General features: G+C 40.5%; 2 protein-coding genes across 5 annotated transcripts in view; one reads left to right on the top strand and one right to left on the bottom strand.

The window, feature by feature from the left end:
• Positions 1–432: 432 nt before the first annotated feature.
• Positions 433–4,079, bottom strand: serpinh1a (serpin peptidase inhibitor, clade H (heat shock protein 47), member 1a). The gene is made up of 5 exons (XM_005935966.2): positions 3,889–4,079; positions 2,425–3,048; positions 2,239–2,337; positions 1,121–1,353; positions 433–1,040 (listed from the first exon to the last, which is right to left on the bottom strand). Exons 2-5 carry the CDS (start codon positions 3,020–3,022, stop codon positions 738–740), a joined length of 1,233 nt encoding a protein of 410 aa, XP_005936028.1. The 5' UTR covers positions 3,023–3,048; positions 3,889–4,079; the 3' UTR covers positions 433–737.
• Positions 4,080–7,614: 3,535 nt separating this feature from the next.
• gdpd5a (glycerophosphodiester phosphodiesterase domain containing 5a) overlaps positions 7,615–20,320 on the top strand; it is a 30,008-nt gene continuing 17,302 nt past the window's right edge. For 3 of the 4 annotated variants that reach the window (XM_005935969.3, XM_005935970.3, XM_005935967.3), the window contains exons 1-2: positions 7,615–7,929; positions 14,520–14,693. In XM_005935969.3, the coding sequence (XP_005936031.1) occupies positions 14,577–14,693 (117 nt within the window). In that variant the 5' untranslated portion in view covers positions 7,615–7,929; positions 14,520–14,576. Of the gene's footprint in view, positions 7,930–14,341; positions 14,445–14,519; positions 14,694–20,320 lie in introns of all 4 variants that reach the window. The other variant, XM_005935968.3, reaches the window with a different exon arrangement.

Below are 20,320 nucleotides of genomic sequence, written 5' to 3'. Positions count from 1 at the left end.
CTTACTTACCTAACCGATTTTCTAGCCAATCAAATGATGGATCATCCATTAATTTTATGTTTTGGAGCAGTTGTTATTAGGAAATTGCTGATGTGACGATAACCATGTCCTGGAGCAGCAGCCACGTGTTTAGGTCACAAAGTAAAGGGCAGCATCCTAAAATAAGGATAAAACCTGCTAGTTCTTTTTTTTATACTTTTATTGCAAAAACCGGACATTTAAAACAGCTCAATCATATTTTGCTTTGCTAAACCATGTGCGCACAAATCGAACTGCATTCAGGGTGACTCCAAACAAAGACAAGTGGACACAAAAAGGTAAGGAAGCTTGTAGGATGTGCACATTTTACATAATTTTTTAAGACTTAATGACACCAGAAACCTTTTTCGTGCACAAATTCTGATGTTACTGCTACTTTATTAAAACAAAGTGTGCTTTAACAAAAACTTTAATATGTCATACTTAATGTAAGTATTCAGTCCATAATGTGACATGCCAACATACAAACAAACACACACACTGAAATATTAACAACTGTCCCAAATTCAAAGATGTGCACATCGCCTCATACAGTAATTACAAGACAAATGTTTAAGTTGTGTATTATGGAATGTTGTTGCCATGTGACATAAAAGAGTGCTCTTACACAGTATCAGATGTACTCTTCATTTCTCAACATGCTGCAGTATAAAATCTACACTCATGATAACAGCCAAACATCTAACTTACACACATGGTTACAGTTCATCTCTCATCTTTTCACCCTTTGGTCGGACCATCCTGCCAATGAACAAGATGGAGCTTGTTTTCTGGTCCTTTACTAGGAAAATAAAGGGGTGGTCAGCGTAGAACAGTTTAGGGTTTTTCAGCTTGTCTGTGCCAAAGATACTGGTATCAATTTCATTTCCATCAGTGTCCCATTCCAAAGCAGAGGCGTGGAACACACTTGACAAGTAGAGGTCCTTCTTCCCAGAGATGTTGGAAAAGTCAGCTTTAGATTTGTCCACAGCCTCGGTCAGGCCCAGCTCCTGGAGGTGTTTCTGAGGAGTAACATGAAATGTTTATAGTGACAATGTAAAAGAGTGTTCTGTGGTAAGGCACAAACTCTTAAATTGTTTACCTGCAGATCATGACTGACTTCCATGCTGACTTTGGGCAGAGACACAGCTATAGCTGTCTCCTGTAGCAAACCAATCCATTTATCCACCTGCTTCTTGGTCAGCATCTTTTCCAGTCTATCCAAAGGTTCCACATGGTAGGGCATGATGAATACCACAGTGGACTTCTTATGAGATAGAGGCATGCTCAGGATAGATAACTTATTGTCTTTGTCATCATAGAAGCCAAAGAGACCTGATGAAACAAATTAATTACAAATATCATCAATCTGTCCATGCACTTTAGAGAGTCTCTTATAATTTCTGCTGGTTACAGTTTTCAAAAAAAGAAAGTGTTACATTTATTACTCATATTTAGTTTTGCATAATGTTGGATACTGAACCGGTAAATGCACAGCTGTTAACCACAGTTTTTACAAACTCCCTAGATAGTATATACTGGAAATTGTTTCTGTATAAATGGGAAGAAATAATCTTACTGTGCCCGGCATTTGTAACTACTCAAACCATTTACTAGTGAGTTGAAAATTCAGCGAGTTATGATCTTTTTTTTTTTTAATTGTGAATCAAGTTCCTACCTACAGATACAGTATGATAATAATATTTCCCCAGACATTATTGCAGTTATTTGGACTCATCTCTCTAGTAAACAATAGTGAGAAATATCAGATTTACTCATAAATATCTATGTTTAATTAACATGTGTAGTGATCTTAAAGTTGTAGTAGTATCAGTAATAGTAGTACCTATAAATACTTTCACATTTTTCGAAAAAGACTGATTTTATAGGTCACTGCACTTATGTTTTAGCTGAATTTGGCATAAAGACTAAACAGAAAGCTAGCTTAGCTATGCTAGGTAAAAATCCTTCTACCGGAAGTTTTGTGGCAGAGACTTGATGTCTCTATTCAAGGCAATGAGTCCCTAGTCACTCCCTCATTCACTAGTGAAACATGCACATGTAAAGAGTGGAGTTATATTGTTTGTGGGTTTGCGGGTGCTACTTTTTCAAGCCCTGTGATCCTCTGGAGCAGTAACTTTTCGATTTTCCCAAAATGTTCTACCATTCCTAGTCTCAAACTGTGTTTCTGAACAAGCTGATAGGAATGTCTCCAGCTACCTGTGCGATGCATCATCTGTACTGAAACAGTGTAGCTACGTGACACCATGAATCCACGGTTATCCACCATCTTATGATGGAACTGCTCATCCCAGTGACCTGAGAGAAAAAACATTCAGTTAATTTTAGGTGTCTTTTAGGGAACAGTATAGAATACTACATGTATACACAGCCTTATCCACTCACATTTGAAAAACATGGCACTGATGATCATCGCCCCATCAGTCTTTTCTACATTCTTGGTCACCTCAGGCAGTTTGCCATCAGTAGACTTGGCTGCCCATTCGTTGATGGAGTTCACAGCACTCTTCTTGTCTCGGAAATTGATCTTTGAGTGCTCACAATTATAGTGCTTTTTGCTGCTTTTGACAAAGTCTTCCACAAAAGTGACAGAGCTGGGTCCATACAGGCGGTTGCTAATCTTCCAGGTGATGTTGCGAGTCTTTGGGTCGCTCAACTCTATGAGCAGCTCAGCCAAACTGGGGTGGAGATGCTCATCTTTAACTTTAGCTACATTCAGGATGGTTTTTACCTGAGAGGCAGTGGAGGCCTTTCCCCCAAGAGCCACAAGACCCAGAGAGGAGGCCACGACGACAGGGGAAATGATAATGTTCTCTACATTTTTGTCTTTTACCATGCTCTGGTAGACACTGAAAGCCAAATTGGCAGTGCTGTCAGCCAAGATGGTGGCATGGTTACTCAACACTTTGTCTTTTGATGTGGAGGTTGCTGCCGAGGCTGCAGTTGTCAGAAGGACGAGAGATACGAGGTTTGTCGCCCACATGGTGTAATGTTACTAAAAGACAAAACCTAAGAGAAGACATGAAGACAAACAGTACATACTTAGGGTTTACTCTTGAGATTTAGAAGATGCAAGCTGTGGTAGGCTAGTAAGTGTGGTTTAGCCCATGCCATTTAAAGCAGCTCTCTCTGTGCAAACCTCAAGCAATGACTTGTATAACAGCCACGTAGGCAGCTTCAGGGTGCACTGTGTCTAAGCCAAAACATTGGTCAGCAAGATCTGAGTTGTTCATGACTTGGGAGTGGGAAAAAACTTAACATACATAACATTCTCTAATGGAGGACTAAGTCTGGTTGATGCTCATTGGTTACTTGTGGTGAGGGAAAAGTGGCCACTCACTGACGCATGACACACCCCTACAGCTAAAGATGCGTTTTTTAGAGCAGTTCATGTACATAGAGCGAACGTGTACTTTAGGGAGGACAGGCTTTATGCATATCACCACTTAGAGATGTAGTTCAGAGATGTTTACATCAGTCTAATTGAGCAGGTCACAAGCAGTTCATTTTTCTGGACATGTGACTTAGTATGAATGACACTGGCATTTAAAACATGTAGATAAAAGAAGGAGAGGCGTCCCTTGTTACAGATTAAATCAGGTCAAAAGGTGTAGCCAACTCCCTGAAAGTCTGGACTGTCATGCAGTTCTAGTTATGTGCAGCAGTTGCTTTGCTTTCGCACTACTTGGAGGAACTACATGGCTGTAAAGGAATCTTTAACCATGTTAAAGATAGACAGACTTTTTGGCCTCTTTTCACATGCCTGGACATTTCCCACCAGTTGATGGACGCCCTCTACTCTCTCCCTCCCTCTCCATGCTTCCCGTGCTCCGAGCACATTCATCTTACCTTATTGGGTCCTTTGAATAACTCAGCAGGTTTATCGTCAAGCTGCTTACAAAAAGATCCCCCCAGCACTGACCTGACCGGTATTAAGTGAAAGTATCTGATGGCAAAGACAGAAGTGTATGAGACGATTTCCCAGGCCCCAGAGCATGAAAATCTCTGCCCTGGAATCAGATTTCCAGGCCAGTCCCGCCCATGTGGATGAGTGGGTGAAGAATCCTCACCCTCCCAGGTCCTAAAGCCTAAAACTTTATTTCACGGAGAGTAATCAAACAGTTAACACTTAAATACTCAACTTACCATCTCATGACCTCTACTAAAGTTACTCCCCATGACTAACTGTATAAGACCTCCCAATCATTAACAAAATCTGCATAATGTATGTTGTACTTTCAGTAACAGAGAGGCGTCTGGCTGAAGAAACCAGTATGCATAAATATAGTCCTGTTTATGTGGTAGCTTCATTACTGTTCTTCTTCACGATAAAACGACATGCCTGCCAGCGCAGGTGTTTTTGCCATAGTGACAATTTATTGTCTTTATAATTATCTCAGTATTTGCCCCCCCTCAACTTTTTTTCTCTCTCTTCCTCATCCTGTTGTTTCCTCCTCTGTTGCATGATTTGAAAGCCGCACAGACCACAGGGAAGCGGAATGTGGAGAACACCACTGAATACAACAGGAAGTTCTGTGAAGCAGTACAACTGCAACTAAAATCAACATTAACTAGATATAACTGCAGGGTACATATTACACAATAAGAAGACTGACTGTCCAGAAAGTAGTTTGGCAGGCGTTTGCACTTTAGTATTGCTGTAAGTGGTGAACTCTGTACACAATACCGTCAGATTAAATCTGCAGAGATGGTCTGATTTTCAGAACAAGCTTCACTAAATACCATATCTGATTCTTTCTGATAGCTGTGTCAGTAGTCAAAACAGTATTTAGGCCCCATACTGTCTGAGTAGATTTTTTCCCCCATGAATCCTTCCTTCTTCCTCGTGTCATGTGCACTCTCACACTCCCACTTCTGTGTTTAGAAGTGGATCAGACAGCAGGAAGTTACAGAAGCAGTGGAAGCACGTCCGGTATAACACTCTGCTTGTGCTTTTACAGCACGCTGTTCTTTCTTGGCAGCGTTTTTCAATATGAATGGTTTGCAGAGAGACGCGGTCATATCAATAGGTAGATCACTCTCATTAAAACGTTGCTATGTTAAATACATAAGCTGAGAAAGTCCTTGCAACTATCATTTTTATTACCATTCAAATAAGGCAGGATAACAGTAACTGTATCTTTCTCGTGTTTGAGAGACTCTCTTGTTACAGCTGTTGAAATAATAATGTAATAATAATAATAATAACGACAAAACTCTGAGTTGGCAGAGTTGTACACCAGATGCTGTTACTGATGCAAAGCCTAAAGGGGATTTGTGTCTCTGGCTTGAATCAAACCAGTGACCTTCCGCTTGTGGATTGAATGTGTTACGACTAATGGCGGCAGAAAGATTTCAAATTGACAGTCCTTGTGATTTCCATGGCCACTAGAGGCCAACAAAGAGCTAGTTATAGATAGGAGATGAAAATAAATCCTCTTATTAAGCGTTCCTGCTGTCACTGCCACTACAACCACTTACTCAGCACAGTTTTGTTAATTCATTTCTATACACAAAAACGTGTAGTAGGTTTTCTTTTGTGTGTGTTCATGTGTGTGTGTGTTTTAAGCATCACAAATATCAACCTACATTTGTCCTAAAGAACCGTAATACTTTCCTTGAGCATTGTGGCATAAATGGGGAATATTTGGCAATCATTGTTCAGACAGGTGAGACGTCAGTTCCCGTCTTGCTCCGCGTGTCAGTGTAAGGCAAACAGAGCACAGGCATTTGTTCACATTCCAATAAAGTTCTTGTCGTCCTCAACATTTGGTTCAAAACGCTGCACCTGAGCGTGCATTTCATGTGCAAAGAAGTTCTAGCTGAGGTACCTTCATTGCCACTGCTAAATTGCCAAGGATTAAAAGGATCTTATGTAATTATCCAAAGCCAAGGGTTAATCTCTGACTGCTGGGCCTGGAATAGCCAGATCTCTTACAAGACTTTACTCATCTCCTCTCCCGCTTTGCCAGGTGTTGAGGTAAGGCACTGCTGCCATAGTCCTCTGTGGCCGTGTACATAATTATGTTCATATTACAACAATCGTTTCAATTGCTTGAACAGTCTGAAAGGAGAATGGAGAGAGAAGCCAAGCACTGGTGTGTTTCATTCCATGCGTCTCTTTATGCTGAGAGCCTTTTCTGAACACTTAAACTTACAAAAGGCTTTAAAAGGAACTGAATGATGTGAGAAATGTAATGCAGATGCAAATGTTGTGTTACTTTCTAGTTTTTGCTGATAACTCATTTTATCAGTTAGTTTTACAGTCAGTCTTAGCAGGAATTTTACAAATGGTAAAACAGCAGGGATGGGGAAAAATGGTACAATTACAAGAATGATTATGACTCCCTACTTCTGCACCTGCATGTCATCTTTTGAGCCTGAGATCTGGCGGCCGCCCGACCCTGACCCTGCTGTCTGGTAAATTCCAGGAAACGTGGACATTTCCATGAGCCTGATGTCACGCTTCCCTCCTTGGCAACCTCAGCACCCTCCCCTGCAGAGGTTTAATTAAGTCATTTCTCTTACTATGAGCTCTTATCTTGAGCCTCCTTTCCTGAGATCTCCACCCACACTCCCTCAACTCCCTGAGAAATGTGAGATAATTCCTGTCACATTTTTCCTCTTTGTCCGATCCTCTCTCCCAGTAACCAAATGTGTGCATCTTGGTTGATTCAAGATACCTTGTCGTCCCCTTCTGCATCTCCCTCTGCCCTCAGCAAATTCTAATGTGTTACATTTTGCTTTGTTTTTGTGTGCAGAGAAGAAGTAAAGATGCACATTTGTAGCCACACATTGTGAACAATAATCCTAAAGCTTGTAGTCTTAAAGTCCTCTGAAATTATTGAAGAGAATATTTTTACATAGTTTGATTTTTGCATCATTACAAAGTATTTCTTGTCATATTTATGGAAAGTCTGCATTAAAAGAAAACTCAATCTGAAGCCTTCTCAGCTTGGAACGAAGGACTATTTGGATAGTTTTCAGTTTAAATTTTGAGAGAAATAAAAAATTAAATTCATTACTGTGGGTTTAAAAATCTCAGATTTATTTCATTTGTAAAATGTAAATTCCAAAGGTGTTTTATATATAAGACATACACTATATATTTATATTACATATGAGGTATTATTTCAGTAAACCCTCTTGAATTAAAACCGAAAACCTGAACTTTATTCGCATCTTGATTGTTTCATTTAAAATCCACAGCAGTGATGCACAGAGGGAAAACTACAGACACTGTAAAACTTTGTCCAACAGATTATGGATCTAATTGTTGTTCAGATAAGAGGATTTTTATATCCAGCACTAGCATTAGCATTTTGGGCTATCAGTTGCCCAAAAATGTGCAGCAAATTTCTCACTGGGATCCACTGACCGGGATCTCCAGACCCACTCAGAGTGAAATTGCTGCTCAGGTCCACTTACCCGACAGAGAGAGAGAAGTTACCCCACTGCAAGAAATACCCCACATTTCAACAGGTGCTGCCGTGCATTGGTCAGGTGTAAAAACTGCGGAGACAGGATGTTTCTTGCAGTGTGGGCCACAGTTCCGCCCACGAGTGTCACAGGGATTACTGTTAGTATTCACTCTGCTATGAACGCTAATGTAGGTGCATCTGTATCCAAGCAGAGGCAAGCCTTCCATTTATTACAAGGGTTGTTTTTCCCCTCTCCTTTCTCCATTAGCTCTCTTGTCCGGATATAAAACACACTGATGCCGCTGCGTCTCTCACACTGCCACTCAAAGTAACCTGAAAGTCTTGTGTGGATCCATAAACTGCGAAGAGACGGCGTTATGTCAGCATCCATGGAAATACTGACTAACTAACAGAGGGACTGAGACTTTTCCAGCAGTGCCAGTGAAAAACAGCCTGTAGTGAAGACGAGGTGAGTGTGTGTGCGCTTTATGGGATTATTGCCGTGTAAGCCAAGTGACTGCTCCTCAGAACTGTCACTTGCATCGCTTTGTTTCTGTTGTGCGATCAGTTGGTGACACTAAATTGAGTGATCTGTCCCGTTTGTCCCCCACAAATAATCTATTTTTGCCAATACATGCTTATGTTAATTTCGTATAATTTCGACATAGGCACAGATAAATGGCAGATGAGGCAGCTAAAGATGAACATACAGTCTGTGCGTGATATTAATCGAGTAAACTGTAATGAATTGACAGGCCAGAGCCAAAAGTCCACAGGTAAATACTTTCAAACTATTTGGATAACTGAATAATTACTTTCTTTCTTTGAATGCTGAGCCCAGCGTCCCAGTTATGGCGCATATTAGAACTGGAAGTTGCTGCAAGAGTATTTAGAGACGTCAGGCAGGTATATTATAGCCTTTTAAAGACTTTCATGGACAAAATGATTAAATGATCTGAACGTCAGATTAATAAACAGTGAAAATAATAGATTCATGTCTAACTGACATTGAATTAGATATGAAACATTGAATTGTGTTGTTGTGCTGTCTTTACCTTCGAATATAAGGCGACTTTAGAATGTGAGGCGACTGTTGTTGTGATTTGGGGCTACATACTGAATTGAATTGAATTCTTGAAAGCCATTGGACCAGGTTTAGTAAATGTTGTGAGACTGTAAATTACAAAACTGTTAAGCTAATTTTTCCCAAGTGAAGCTTTAAAGTTACAACATCATCATCTATCGAACTTCATAAACTTTAATTGCACCTGTTTCTTTCTCTTTGTGCTTCCAAATGTGAGTGGAAGACATATCTGACCATCAGTTTTTATCTGTCGGTGTATCCTGGCCATCCTGCAGCATTACCTCCGTTATTTGTCACATTTAAATCACATTTAACAAATTAAAGACTGCCTCGTGAGACTAGCAGGTGCTGCTTGGATAGGAGAACTAGATGTCACTCTAAAATATGTTTTTTCTGATCACCTGATGATCAGAGCTCACTTTATATAAAGCTCACTGGTTACCAGAGAGGCTTTGTTTCTAGCCCTTGCCCCACTCCTCCTCCTTTTGAGTGCATAACATGTATGTGACACTAATGGAAATTCTATTTTGGGCAAAACCCACTGAAAGATTAGAGTATTATTAATGAATGCATATATAAATTTCATGAAGGAGTGAAGAATGGAAGCTTAAAAAAAGGAAACAGTGACCGAGATAAAGGGCTAATAATAGGCAGATATGGTAGAGGCTCTGTGGCAGTTGGTGGATTGAGATTTAGTGGATTATTGTATTGTTATTCAATGAGTGCATGTGTCCAACTCAACAGACAACTTGTGGCCTCACAGGCTTCCAGAAAGTAACCAAGCTACTTCCAGAAGCTGGCAACAAAGCAAAGAGAGGAGTAAAGTCCTCTCAGGTGAAGGGAATGTGCATGGGAGAAAATTCGCCCAAAGCCATCTGAAAGGCTGGCGAGAAGGAGAGCTGATGGTAGAAGGACCCGGGTGCATTACAGATTTAAAATGAGACGTTTCCAGGCTTGTGCTGTCCTGAAACAATGGACACACTGTGACACACAGTAATATGTAACAGAAGTTAAAAGAAACAAGAGAAGTTTCATTAATATTTAATAACATATTAGACCAGCGAGTCCAGCAGCACAGCACCTGCTGCTGTAAGTATCAGCAGGATGCAGCTGCTGTAATGAGCTAATACTGATGACTCATTACAGCCCATTTTCTATAGACAATGTCATAAACCACACTGCACTCCTAATTATCATTTAACTAGTGAAAATAACTAGTGAGTCAATGCAGTTTCATCAGAATTTACATTTACTAGTCAGGACTGTTGTTGTGTGCTTGTTCACACTGTTTTTACTCAAACTTTAGTCAAACTTTCACTGCAAACATTTAACTGAAGGAGTATTCAAAGCTGTCTTTTGTTTCCCCTTGAACGATGGTTAAAGTCATTATTGCGGGACTACGTTACTTGTTGCCTGGCTCCAGACCTTTGAACGTTTCATATCTATTGAGATTACTGCTTTTATCTTGTGTCGTGTCACAAAACAGCAATTTTTAGGTTTAAAAAAATAGATGAATAGATAAATACATAAAATATAAAATAAAAAGTCTGTCCAATAAGTGTCAAAGCAAATGGTGAAACACCCCTGAAAACAGAGTAATAGCAGAATTCAGGTGAGGCTGCTCATCAGTGTTGGTCTCTGTTTTAAATCGAGTGAAAATGTGTTTCCACGTATGCCGTGTCAGAGTGAACTGCGTGTGATATGCTGACAATTCTGTCTGTCATCAGGCTACTTTACCTTGGTTGCACCGACTCTACCTTTTGTTGGAGCGCTGTTAGGATATCTTTTGTTCTGCTGAGCATGGCATTTGTTCTTTGCAATGATTAGCTTGGTCAGAAATATCAGACCACAGAGCTTTAAGCCAGACATCAGCCCATAGACTGTGACATGGGACGATTTTTTATTACAGGTTTTGAAGCCTCGGTGTTATCAGCTTTTCTTTGATAATTTTTTTTAAAAAGATGTTGGAGGGCTGAGTTATCACAAACGGCTCGTGACCTGAATTCATAAGATGAAGGTACCTGCTAATTAGTGCTAAGTAACAGACTAATCACTACTTTTGGTTACTTAACTTTTCCAAAGTGAACCCCTTTGATATATTATTTGTTATATAATTACATTAAAAATGTTCCAAATGGCACCAACACCACAAGCTAAGTAGAGAGGTCCAGCGCGGTGACTTGAATTAGTGGAGACAGCTGTAAAAAAAAAAAAAAAAGCAGTATTGAATAACTGAGCTGTAAGTGGACATTAGAAGATGTGCAGTTTTTGTTGCTTTCACCGTGGCTTAGTTTTCTGTTCCCACATCACTGCTGCTTGTGTCAGAGCGCACGTACTGAGGCACCACTTCTTCTTGCCAGCAAAGTTTTATTTCCTTATGCCCCGTTTATGCCTATGTCACATACAGTATGTGGGTGAATATGAGAAGAGAAAGTATAGTAATTCTGTCCTTCAACCCTCAGAGGTCCAAGCCATCATGGGTGGAAACCCTAAACCATAAATAAAATGCAAGGAGTTATGGAAAATTTTTGAACGTCAGTTACAAATTATTATATAATTATTTTTCCCCCATATTCCTGATAACTGTGAGAGGTGTCTGAATGGTGTCCAAAGCTATGAGGAAATATTTTCTCTCTAAAGGAGGGTGAACTCACTGAGAAACTGCACCCAGAATCTGACCGATGTAGGCCGTCCTTAGTTTACTTCATAATGACCACAGCTCTGTGATGATAGCACCACGGTGACGCAGACAGACAATAGGCTAACCTGGCTGGAATAAGCCCACTGTGATTTCAGCTCCAGTTGGCCCTTGTCTGAGGACAGGGAGAGATTATGAATGCTGGAAATCTGCCAGCGCAAGCCTTCTTCAGGCCTGGGAGTTTCCATGTAATAGCCAGGCAGCAATGAAAGGACAGAGATATGCGAACAATTTCCTCTTTAAATACTGTTTATAGTTTTAAATTAGCAGTAAATGGTAGACAAATATTCACACTTAAACACTGAGAAGCCCTGAATACACAGCTCACAGTCCTTAGCGTAAGACACTTTACTCAACAAGTATAGTTTAATGGGGGGGGGGTATTATGCTGGCTCCAGCTCCACATACAGTTCCTGAGAAGTTTACACAGACTCCTCATGGACATGAATGTCATGGTAATTTGCGGCTTTGTTGAACAGCTCTTTCCTGGAATGACTGTAAAGCATGAATATATAATATAATCTATAATCTAATCTCTAATTTCTCCACAACACCTATTAACCTACTGGTTAATAGTAGTTAATGCTCTTTGTCATCAATCTCTTTGTCATCATAAAATGAATTGGTTTTGGTCTTTTGAACTCATTGAACTGACCAATACTCAGAGCAAAGGGAAAGTCCAAGAAACTCAGTGAAGATCTACACAAGTTTGGAAGGTCTGATGGAGCCATTTCTAAATAATGGCTCCATCAGACAGACAATTATACATAAGTGCAAGACATTCAGATGTGCCATAGCTTTGCTAAGGCCTGGAAAAAGACCCAAACCATCTCCTCAGATGAGAAGCAATTAGTTTATGCATGCAATGGACCGGAAACTGTCTGAACACCAGTGTAACTGTCCACTGTGAACTCTGAGTTTTACGTTGCTATGTGTGCCAACCACAAAAGGAGCATCAGTATAATCTGGGACTGTTTTCTTGCCAGTGGTACTGGTGCTTTCTACAGAGGAGTCAGACAAAATGCACACACTTAGACACAACTGCGACACAACAGGACAATGATCCCAAACACACTTCAAAACTAGTTTTGAAATAGATAAAGAAGGCTAACATTAAGATTCTGGATTCTTCCTAAAGCCACTTAAACTCTGTTAAAAAGAGGACTGTGTTTAAAACTTAGTTCCATCCCAGGAACCCCAGTTAAATGAACTCTACCAGTTCTGCCAAGAAGACTGGCTAATTAACCTGGCAGAATTATGCCCAAAGCTTTTTGGTGGCTGTCAAAAGTACAATAAAAAAGTCAAAGTCAAAAGTCAAAGTCAACTTTATTGTCAATTCTGCCACATGTACAGGACATACAGAGAATAGAAACTTCGTTACTCTCAATCCCTAGATAAAATAGAAAAAGAACATTTAAATATAAGAGTGATTAAAAATGCAAGTAAAATATTTTAAAGTAAAAATTAAATAATATAATACAATTTTACATATAACAAGAAAGCTATACAATATACAATATAAGGGTAAATGACATTGAGTGCAAACCAGGCAGAGTAGTGCAAATAAGCAAATAGTGCAAATGGAGATTTGGTAATGTACGGTATGAGATAGTGTAACACAAAGTCTTATGAGGTAATGGCAGTCCAATGCTCCACAAAGTGACTGGTAACTGGTGCAGGCCAGTGAGTGAGTCAGAGAGTGTGTGTGTGTGAGTGTGTGTGACAGAGTTCAGTGAGACCGTGGAGGAGAGAGGGGAGAGGGGGCAGAATCGGGAGGGAGTTAAGCTTCCTGACAGCCTGATGGATGAAGCTGATGATGTATGTTTCAAACAAGTATGACTTGTTTGAAAGTAGTGTTCTAAAAAATCTATGTTGAAATCAACTGATTACTAAAACAGCATAAAACTGCATTCATAACACTGAGCAACACTTAGGAGGACTACAAAAAGGTCTGTGAAGCTCCATATTCAGATACATCGAAGTATTAAGGAGTTAAATTATATATTTTGACCTGACCAGCGCACATGTCACCATTAGCTGTTCCACTATTAGCAATTACCAGTTAGCCACATTAGCCCCTTGTTATCGTTAAGCAGTTATCAGTGGGACATCTGGCTTGAGATTTATAGGCAGTGTGAGAATCTTGTAAGTCTTTTGCGAGGCCACTGATAAAGCTGAGGAATGCAGAGGGCTCTGCTCTACAGTCGCACTTTCTAGGAATCTTTTCTAAGACTGAAATGACTGAATTCGTTGTTTTATAAAGCAGGAGAATGACCCTATCCATTGGGCTGTACACCTTTTGAAGAATAGGGTCATTTAGGACCCAAATCCTGTATTATTTGGATATTTATTGAGTATTTGGTTTGAAGGTTTGGGCGTCAGATATTCACTTTATAGTTGCTCACTTGGAGACTTTGTTATTAGATTTAAGCACTTACCGCTTTATCGTTACAAAAAAGACTTACCGGTACTGCTTCACAACCACTTATTGCTCTCCTGGGAAAATTCATATTTTTCTTTCTCTCTGCTGTGACAAACCATCTGAAGACATTTCATTGTCTAGAGCACCAATGTTAGGTGTTTTATAAACCTAAAGGGCCTAAGATCACATGCTTAGAACATAAACCTATTCCCAGGATCCAGGTTTAATTATAGATAGAATTGACACACCTTAGGTTACCTGATTCATTATAGTAGATGGAGGTTATTCCATGGAGAAACCATCTGAAAATTCTAATTAAAAAACCCCGGAAAAATGCGACAAAGAGACCAACTCCCTGAGAGCCTTTAAAAAACAGTGCTTTCTATGGCAGCATTTTTAGCTAGCACCAAAGCAGAAAGATGTTCTCTGAACCAGACGTGAGTTGAGTGCAACACGCTGTCTCCTTCTGACTCTTTTTTTTACAGATGTTCAAGGGCTCAGACTATACCACACAGACATGTGGTACCAGCCTTCTCAGTTCTATTTGCCACTCTTAAACAACCATAAATCCTCACATGTGTAAAGACTGACTCAGCAACTGTAATTCATGCACCATATTATTATGGCTGTTTGAGACAAGGCTTACTATTGACTGGTGTATTGATGGTCTCTCACAGGTGTTGTGACTCCAAACAGGGTGCAGGGCTGTCAACATCTTCTTGTTGTTTTGTGAAAATATACCTCAGCGACATGACATGACACGGCATGTTGCTGAAAAGGGTAATTACATATGTGAAGTCTGAGCTAATGTTTGAAGGCTTGTTTTGTTTAGTAACAGTTCTTATTCTTCTTCAGGTTCCCAGTCCTGTGTGGGATGTTAACAGACTGGTGTCACGTTAAGGCTGAAGGAGCATGGTGAAGCACCAACCCTTACAGGTCTATGAGAAGCAAGTCTTTGTCTCCTTTGTCACTGGGATCTATGGTTGCCGCTGGAAGCGATACCAGCGTTCCCAGGATGAAAGCTCCAGGGTAAGAATATAGCTCTAACCATAAAGTATGGATGCTATAATAATAGTTAGAACATTGCAAATGCTGTCTTCGAAGTGTGCTATCAACAACATGACCTTTGTGCAAACAGTGTTGCCAACTTAGCGACTTTGTCGCTATATTTAGCGAGTTTTCAGACCCCCTTAGCGACTTTTTTTCTAAAAAGCGACTAGCGACAAATCTGGCGACTTTTCCTGGTGTTATTGGAGACTTATTTATGACGACTTTTTGACGTGAAAACGCGTATCGCTCTTACTCTCAACAAGCAGCGGTGCTGCTGTGGGCACCTCACCCGTGCCAAAGCGCTCACAGGCGGAGGACAGTCCTCCCCCGCTGCTATCAGGGCAGGAGACGTTCACACCTGTGCGTCCAAACGGCAAATGAATCGCGCATGAGCGAAGCCGCTGCTCCCGCACTGACTGTAACGCAGTCAGTTCTTCCTTTACTGTTGTGCTGCTTTGTGGATCACAAGGTTTACAACTACTTATAAACACACACTCTCACACACAGTAACTCCACCAGAGTGCCAGTTTCGGGTCACTTTTGCCAGTCCAGGCCTGGATAAAGGAGCAGGGTTGGAATTGTGACATTAAAAAACAATAATTGCTAAAAGAAATTTAATTTGTAGTTCTAAATAAATTCTAACTGCATTTAGGATGTTTTTTACTCACTTTATGTCTCTACCACGATGTTATTTCTCTCTCCAACAACGTAGGTTACAATTATATTAGCATGACCAATTATGCAAATTAGGCGATGGCGACTTCTAGCGACTTTTAGGACAACCAATAGCGATTTTCCTTACTGAGGAGTTGGCAACACTGTGTGCAAACCTTTATGTAACCTTATGCCGATTATCACATAACAGACTGGTAATGACATAACATGGTCCTGCCTAGGCTGCACTGACACTGAGCACACCTCAGGCATAAATGAACTATTTTCAATGTTGTGGTTTCTAAGGCCAAATAAGTAGATCAGGCTGTCAAAAAGGTGACTACACAACGGGAGCCTAATATGTAATGTTCATCTAGGGTCCTGTTGTATTTATACCCTTATCATCCTTTATCTTTAGGCATTAGTCATTGTTAAAAAACAATATAATTTTTGACAACTTTACAGGCAATGTAATTCTTTTTTGAAATTCCAGGAAGTTCTTTGAATATGAAGTTCAAATCATGGTTTGTACATATAAACCACATACGTACAAATACATAATGTGTATTTTCCATAAATGTGCAAAAGCACACTGATGGAAGCAGTATAGAGCTTTTATGCAGAGTGAATAGCATCTGCTGAAGATCTTTCAGACTCAGTGACTCTTATATCTTGTATAGATGAATTATCAAGTGCATTATACTATACAATCCATACACTCTCATCCAAAGTATGGTGTATGTCGAATTAGTTGCCACTTAAAATGATAATAAGTATTCATTGTTATATATTACTAAAAACTAACACAATCTTAAACTAGCATGTATTCTTATTTGTCTCACTGGCATCTTCCTGCTCAGTGTGTCAAACAGGAGTTTGTTTGTACCTTTGGACACCAGGCTCAGTGAATTAGAGACCCAGGTCTACACCGCTGCAAATAATCCTGTAACTAGCCTGACCCCAGTAGCCATTGTAGCCAAAACCAGTAGCTTTGTCCCGGTTAGCTGTCCCTCAGCGTGCCGTCCAGAGTAAGGAGGCGTATTCCATGGAATCGTTTACATTTCCACTCAGTTTTGTCAGGTTTGGCTGTGTGGCAGGCAAGAGTAGGACCCAAATGCAGAACTCCTAAAGGGAAGAAATGAACCCAAAGCAGCAGCTTTATTTGTTGTGTAAACCAGCGGTCCCCAACCTTTTTTGCGCCACGGACCGGTTTATGCCCGACAATATTTTCACGGACCGGCCTTTAAGGTGTCGCGGATAAATACAACAAAATAAAACTAGTACCGGTACTGAAAAAAGGAAGATTTATTCATACACACGTGAAAAGACCCAGGAAAACCGAGTTAACGATAAAAAAAGTTTACAAAATAACGCTGAAAACCGATAAAACCCCTGAAAACCATACATTTCACACCTGAGCCTCAACTCTCGCGGCCCGGTACCAAACGACTCACGGACCGGTACTGGTCCGAGGCCCGGGGGTTGGGGACCGCTGGTGTAAACAAACTACAAAGTACAAAGAAACACTAAAAGAAGCAAACAAAAGATTAAATAGAAACAAAGACTCTTCCAACTAAGGAGCTTATGACTTGATGTAAACGAGAGACCATGAACCACTCCCTTTAACACACAGCTAATGTCGAGGACTTGAGAACAAGCAAGACAAGACAGTGGACTAAATACACATAACGAGGGGATGGGAAACAGGAGGGAAACACAGCTGAAACGAATCCGATGTAACGAGACAGTGAGGAAGCAACACTGGATACGCTGATCACAGGACAAGAAACTATCAAAATTAAACAGGAAACATGAGACACACATTCATGAGACATTGACTGAATCCAGGGAACAGAAACAAGAACCTAAGAGAACCTAAAATGTCCAAAAACTAGAAAACATGGGGTCACAGATAAATGGTAAATGGCCTGTATTTATATAGCGCTTTACTAGTCCCTAAGGACCCCAAAGCACTTTACACATCCAGTCATCCACCCATTCACACACACATTCACACACTGGTGATGGCAGCTACAGCTACCTGGGGCGCACTAACAGAGACGAGGCTGCCGGACACTGGCACCATCGGCCCCTGACCACCACCAGTAGGCAACAGGTGAAGTGTCTTGCCCAAGGACACAACGACCGAGACTCAAACCGGCAACCTTCCGATTACAAAGCGAACTCCCAACTCTTGAGCCACGATCACCCCCAAACTAAGATCCAGCGCCATGACAGGCTTACTTGTTAAACTGCAACAGGCTTTTGTGGGGTTTTCCATGATCCACTGAGTATTTCTCATTCACTCATCTCTTTTAACTTTCTATATTTATTCAACAGGACTGTGTTGAATCATTAGCAATGAGTAAACTGTGGCTGTCTCTCCCATAGTTTGCCTTTCGTTTGCTCTCATCTTGGTCCCCTCACCTTGAAAAGGTCATTTCAGATGGGTGCACCTCTCTGAGCCTGATTTTGCCAGAGGTTTCTTTCTGTTAGAAAGCAGTTTTTTCTCCCAGCTGTGACCAAGTGCTTGCTCACAGGGAGTTGTGTGATTGTTGGAATTTCCATCTAATATTGTAACAGCTTTACAATTCAATTACAATTACAGTTTTTTATTCCTAAAGGTTGAAGATAAATCTATTAGTCATTCCACTCTTTTCAGTTGAATTCCTAAGAGACTTCTAGACCAAGCCCTAGTAACTGGGGAAAACAATCTTCACTGCAAAGCAAGTGATAGAATCAGTGCAGTGTTGGAATGTGAAGAGCAGAGTCAGACACCCAGCTGTATTGGATACCCACTGGGCAGCCACAGCTCCTGCTGCTGGATGTCGTCTTTATCACAAAGAGCCAGTGGCTCACCCATAAATTAGTCTATTTACTGAATGTGTGAGCCGGGCACTGATGATGTGCTGAGCAAGAGGATAAAAAACAAGCCCACAGCTGCCTCTCTCCCCGCTCTGTCTCATTTACAAAGCTTCATGTAGTGACACACACTGTGCTTGAATATAACTAGAGAAGTTTGAATTTATTAAGTTTAAGGCTGTCTGCTTAGTCTGCTGCACACGCTTTGATTGTATTTTGTTGGTAGACAGTCTTTCGATTCATGAACTTCTGTTTTGTTTAGTTCTTTTACTCGGGGCTCTCTGAGTTTTACAATTTGACATGATTAAAGGTGTGTGAAGCAAAAATGTAATAGTAGGTATTAAATCATATTGATGGAGTCTTTCTGTTCTCATTAGCCTCAGAAGGCCTGTGTTTCAGTGTAAAAGCTCTCATACCTGCCCATTAACATACAGCAAGGTTTGTTAAAAAGTAGAACAGTTAACATATTAATAATAGTGGATTGCATTTATATAGCGCTTTTTGGGACCCCTCAAAGCGCTTTACAATACCACTATTAATTCACACACTGGTGGAGGCAGCTACAGTTGTAGCCACAGCTGCCCTGGGGCAGACTGACAGAGGCAAGGCTGCCATATCGCACCATCGGCCCCTCTGGCCATCATCAGTAGGCGGTAGGTGAAGTGTCTTGCCCAAGGACACAACGACCGAGACTGTCTGAGCCGGGGCTCGAACCAGCAACCTTCCGATTACAAGACGAACACCCAACTTTTGAGCCACGATCGCCCGAACATTTAGCTAATGAACCTGAGACCAAACCACATCTATAATGAGAATAAATATTAGGTCTACCCTGCCCAGACAGCCACATACAAATAAACATAGCTATGTATCTGGTAGCTGAAAATGATGGTGCTGGATGATAAAAATCAAAAACCTTATCTGAGTTAATCTGGCTGACATCCCATTAAGGATCATTTTTCAGCCTGTTAGCTATTTTAAGCTCCATCTGTGGAAGTCTCATTATGTCCTCTTGCACTTCTGCCTCTAAAGCGGATGCTGAAACTCCTCCACAGTTTATCCTTCAGTTTGATTTAATGTTGCCTTTGATGTCGGAAACGGGACGTTTAGGCTAAAGACTGTTTGGTAGCTGAATGGATGTCCACGTGAAATTTGTGTCAGTTTGTAAGAGAAGAATTGTACAAATTTAAGGTTCATGGTGAAATTACAGAGCACGCAGAGTAAGTGATCAGAGCTGGAACAATCTACCAAAATCATGCGCACCGGATGGTGTCTGGACTTGGCTGAAAAGCTGATATTGAATGGTAGCTTTTAATTGAGCAAGGTCAGTGGTATGTTTACAGTTTGCTATACTGTCTTTGGCCAAAGAGTTCTTGACTTTTGATCAGAATAATAAATTCTAATAGTTTATATAATTTGCTTACTGTTTCTTTTTGTTTGCTCACTTTTTCACATTTTACCAAAAATCGTTGACTCCTCAGAATGAAACAACTGCTTTAAATTGAGGGGAAAAAAATAAAACCTGTTCTTTATTTGTATACAAATTGTTCAGTTTTCCATTTTTTTTAATTTTTTTTGAGGATATATGTGTCCTTGCATTGTCAGTGACCATGTTCAGCTCATACTGGTCTGATATAGACCAGTCTGTAGTGTATATAAATACCTTCTCCAACTTCCAACTGTAAGAGGTTCAGAGATTATTACATGGGTGTGCAGGTAAAGACCAAATGGCCGCACTAATGAATGTGTTGAGCCATCAGTGAAAAGCCTGTGAAAGGTTTTAGCCAGGAGAAGAGAGGCCATCCATCAGTGAAAATCTTCTTGGCCACAAAAACATGACAGCAAGGCGGAAATATCACAACAGCCAGAGGATCTTTTTAGTTTGTGTAGCAGCTACCGGGATCTTAAAGTTCCCTACTAGACCCCCGCCATTTGTCTTACTGTATGAGTGTGAGACATGTTAAAATCCAGTGGCACCAAGACATCATACAATAAAATAATGTGATTAATACATAAGTAAAAGAAATTCCTATACATGCCCCTTCCTGATTTCTTATGTTTTAACATGTTTGTTACACTTACATGTTTCC

This window comes from Haplochromis burtoni, unplaced genomic scaffold (assembly GCF_018398535.1).
Source record: "Haplochromis burtoni strain Fernald_Lab_line unplaced genomic scaffold, NCSU_Asbu1 Contig_24, whole genome shotgun sequence".
NCBI lineage: Eukaryota > Metazoa > Chordata > Actinopteri > Cichliformes > Cichlidae > Haplochromis > Haplochromis burtoni.
Note: the sequence above shows the minus strand (reverse complement) of the source record. Positions and strands in the feature narration are given on the sequence as shown.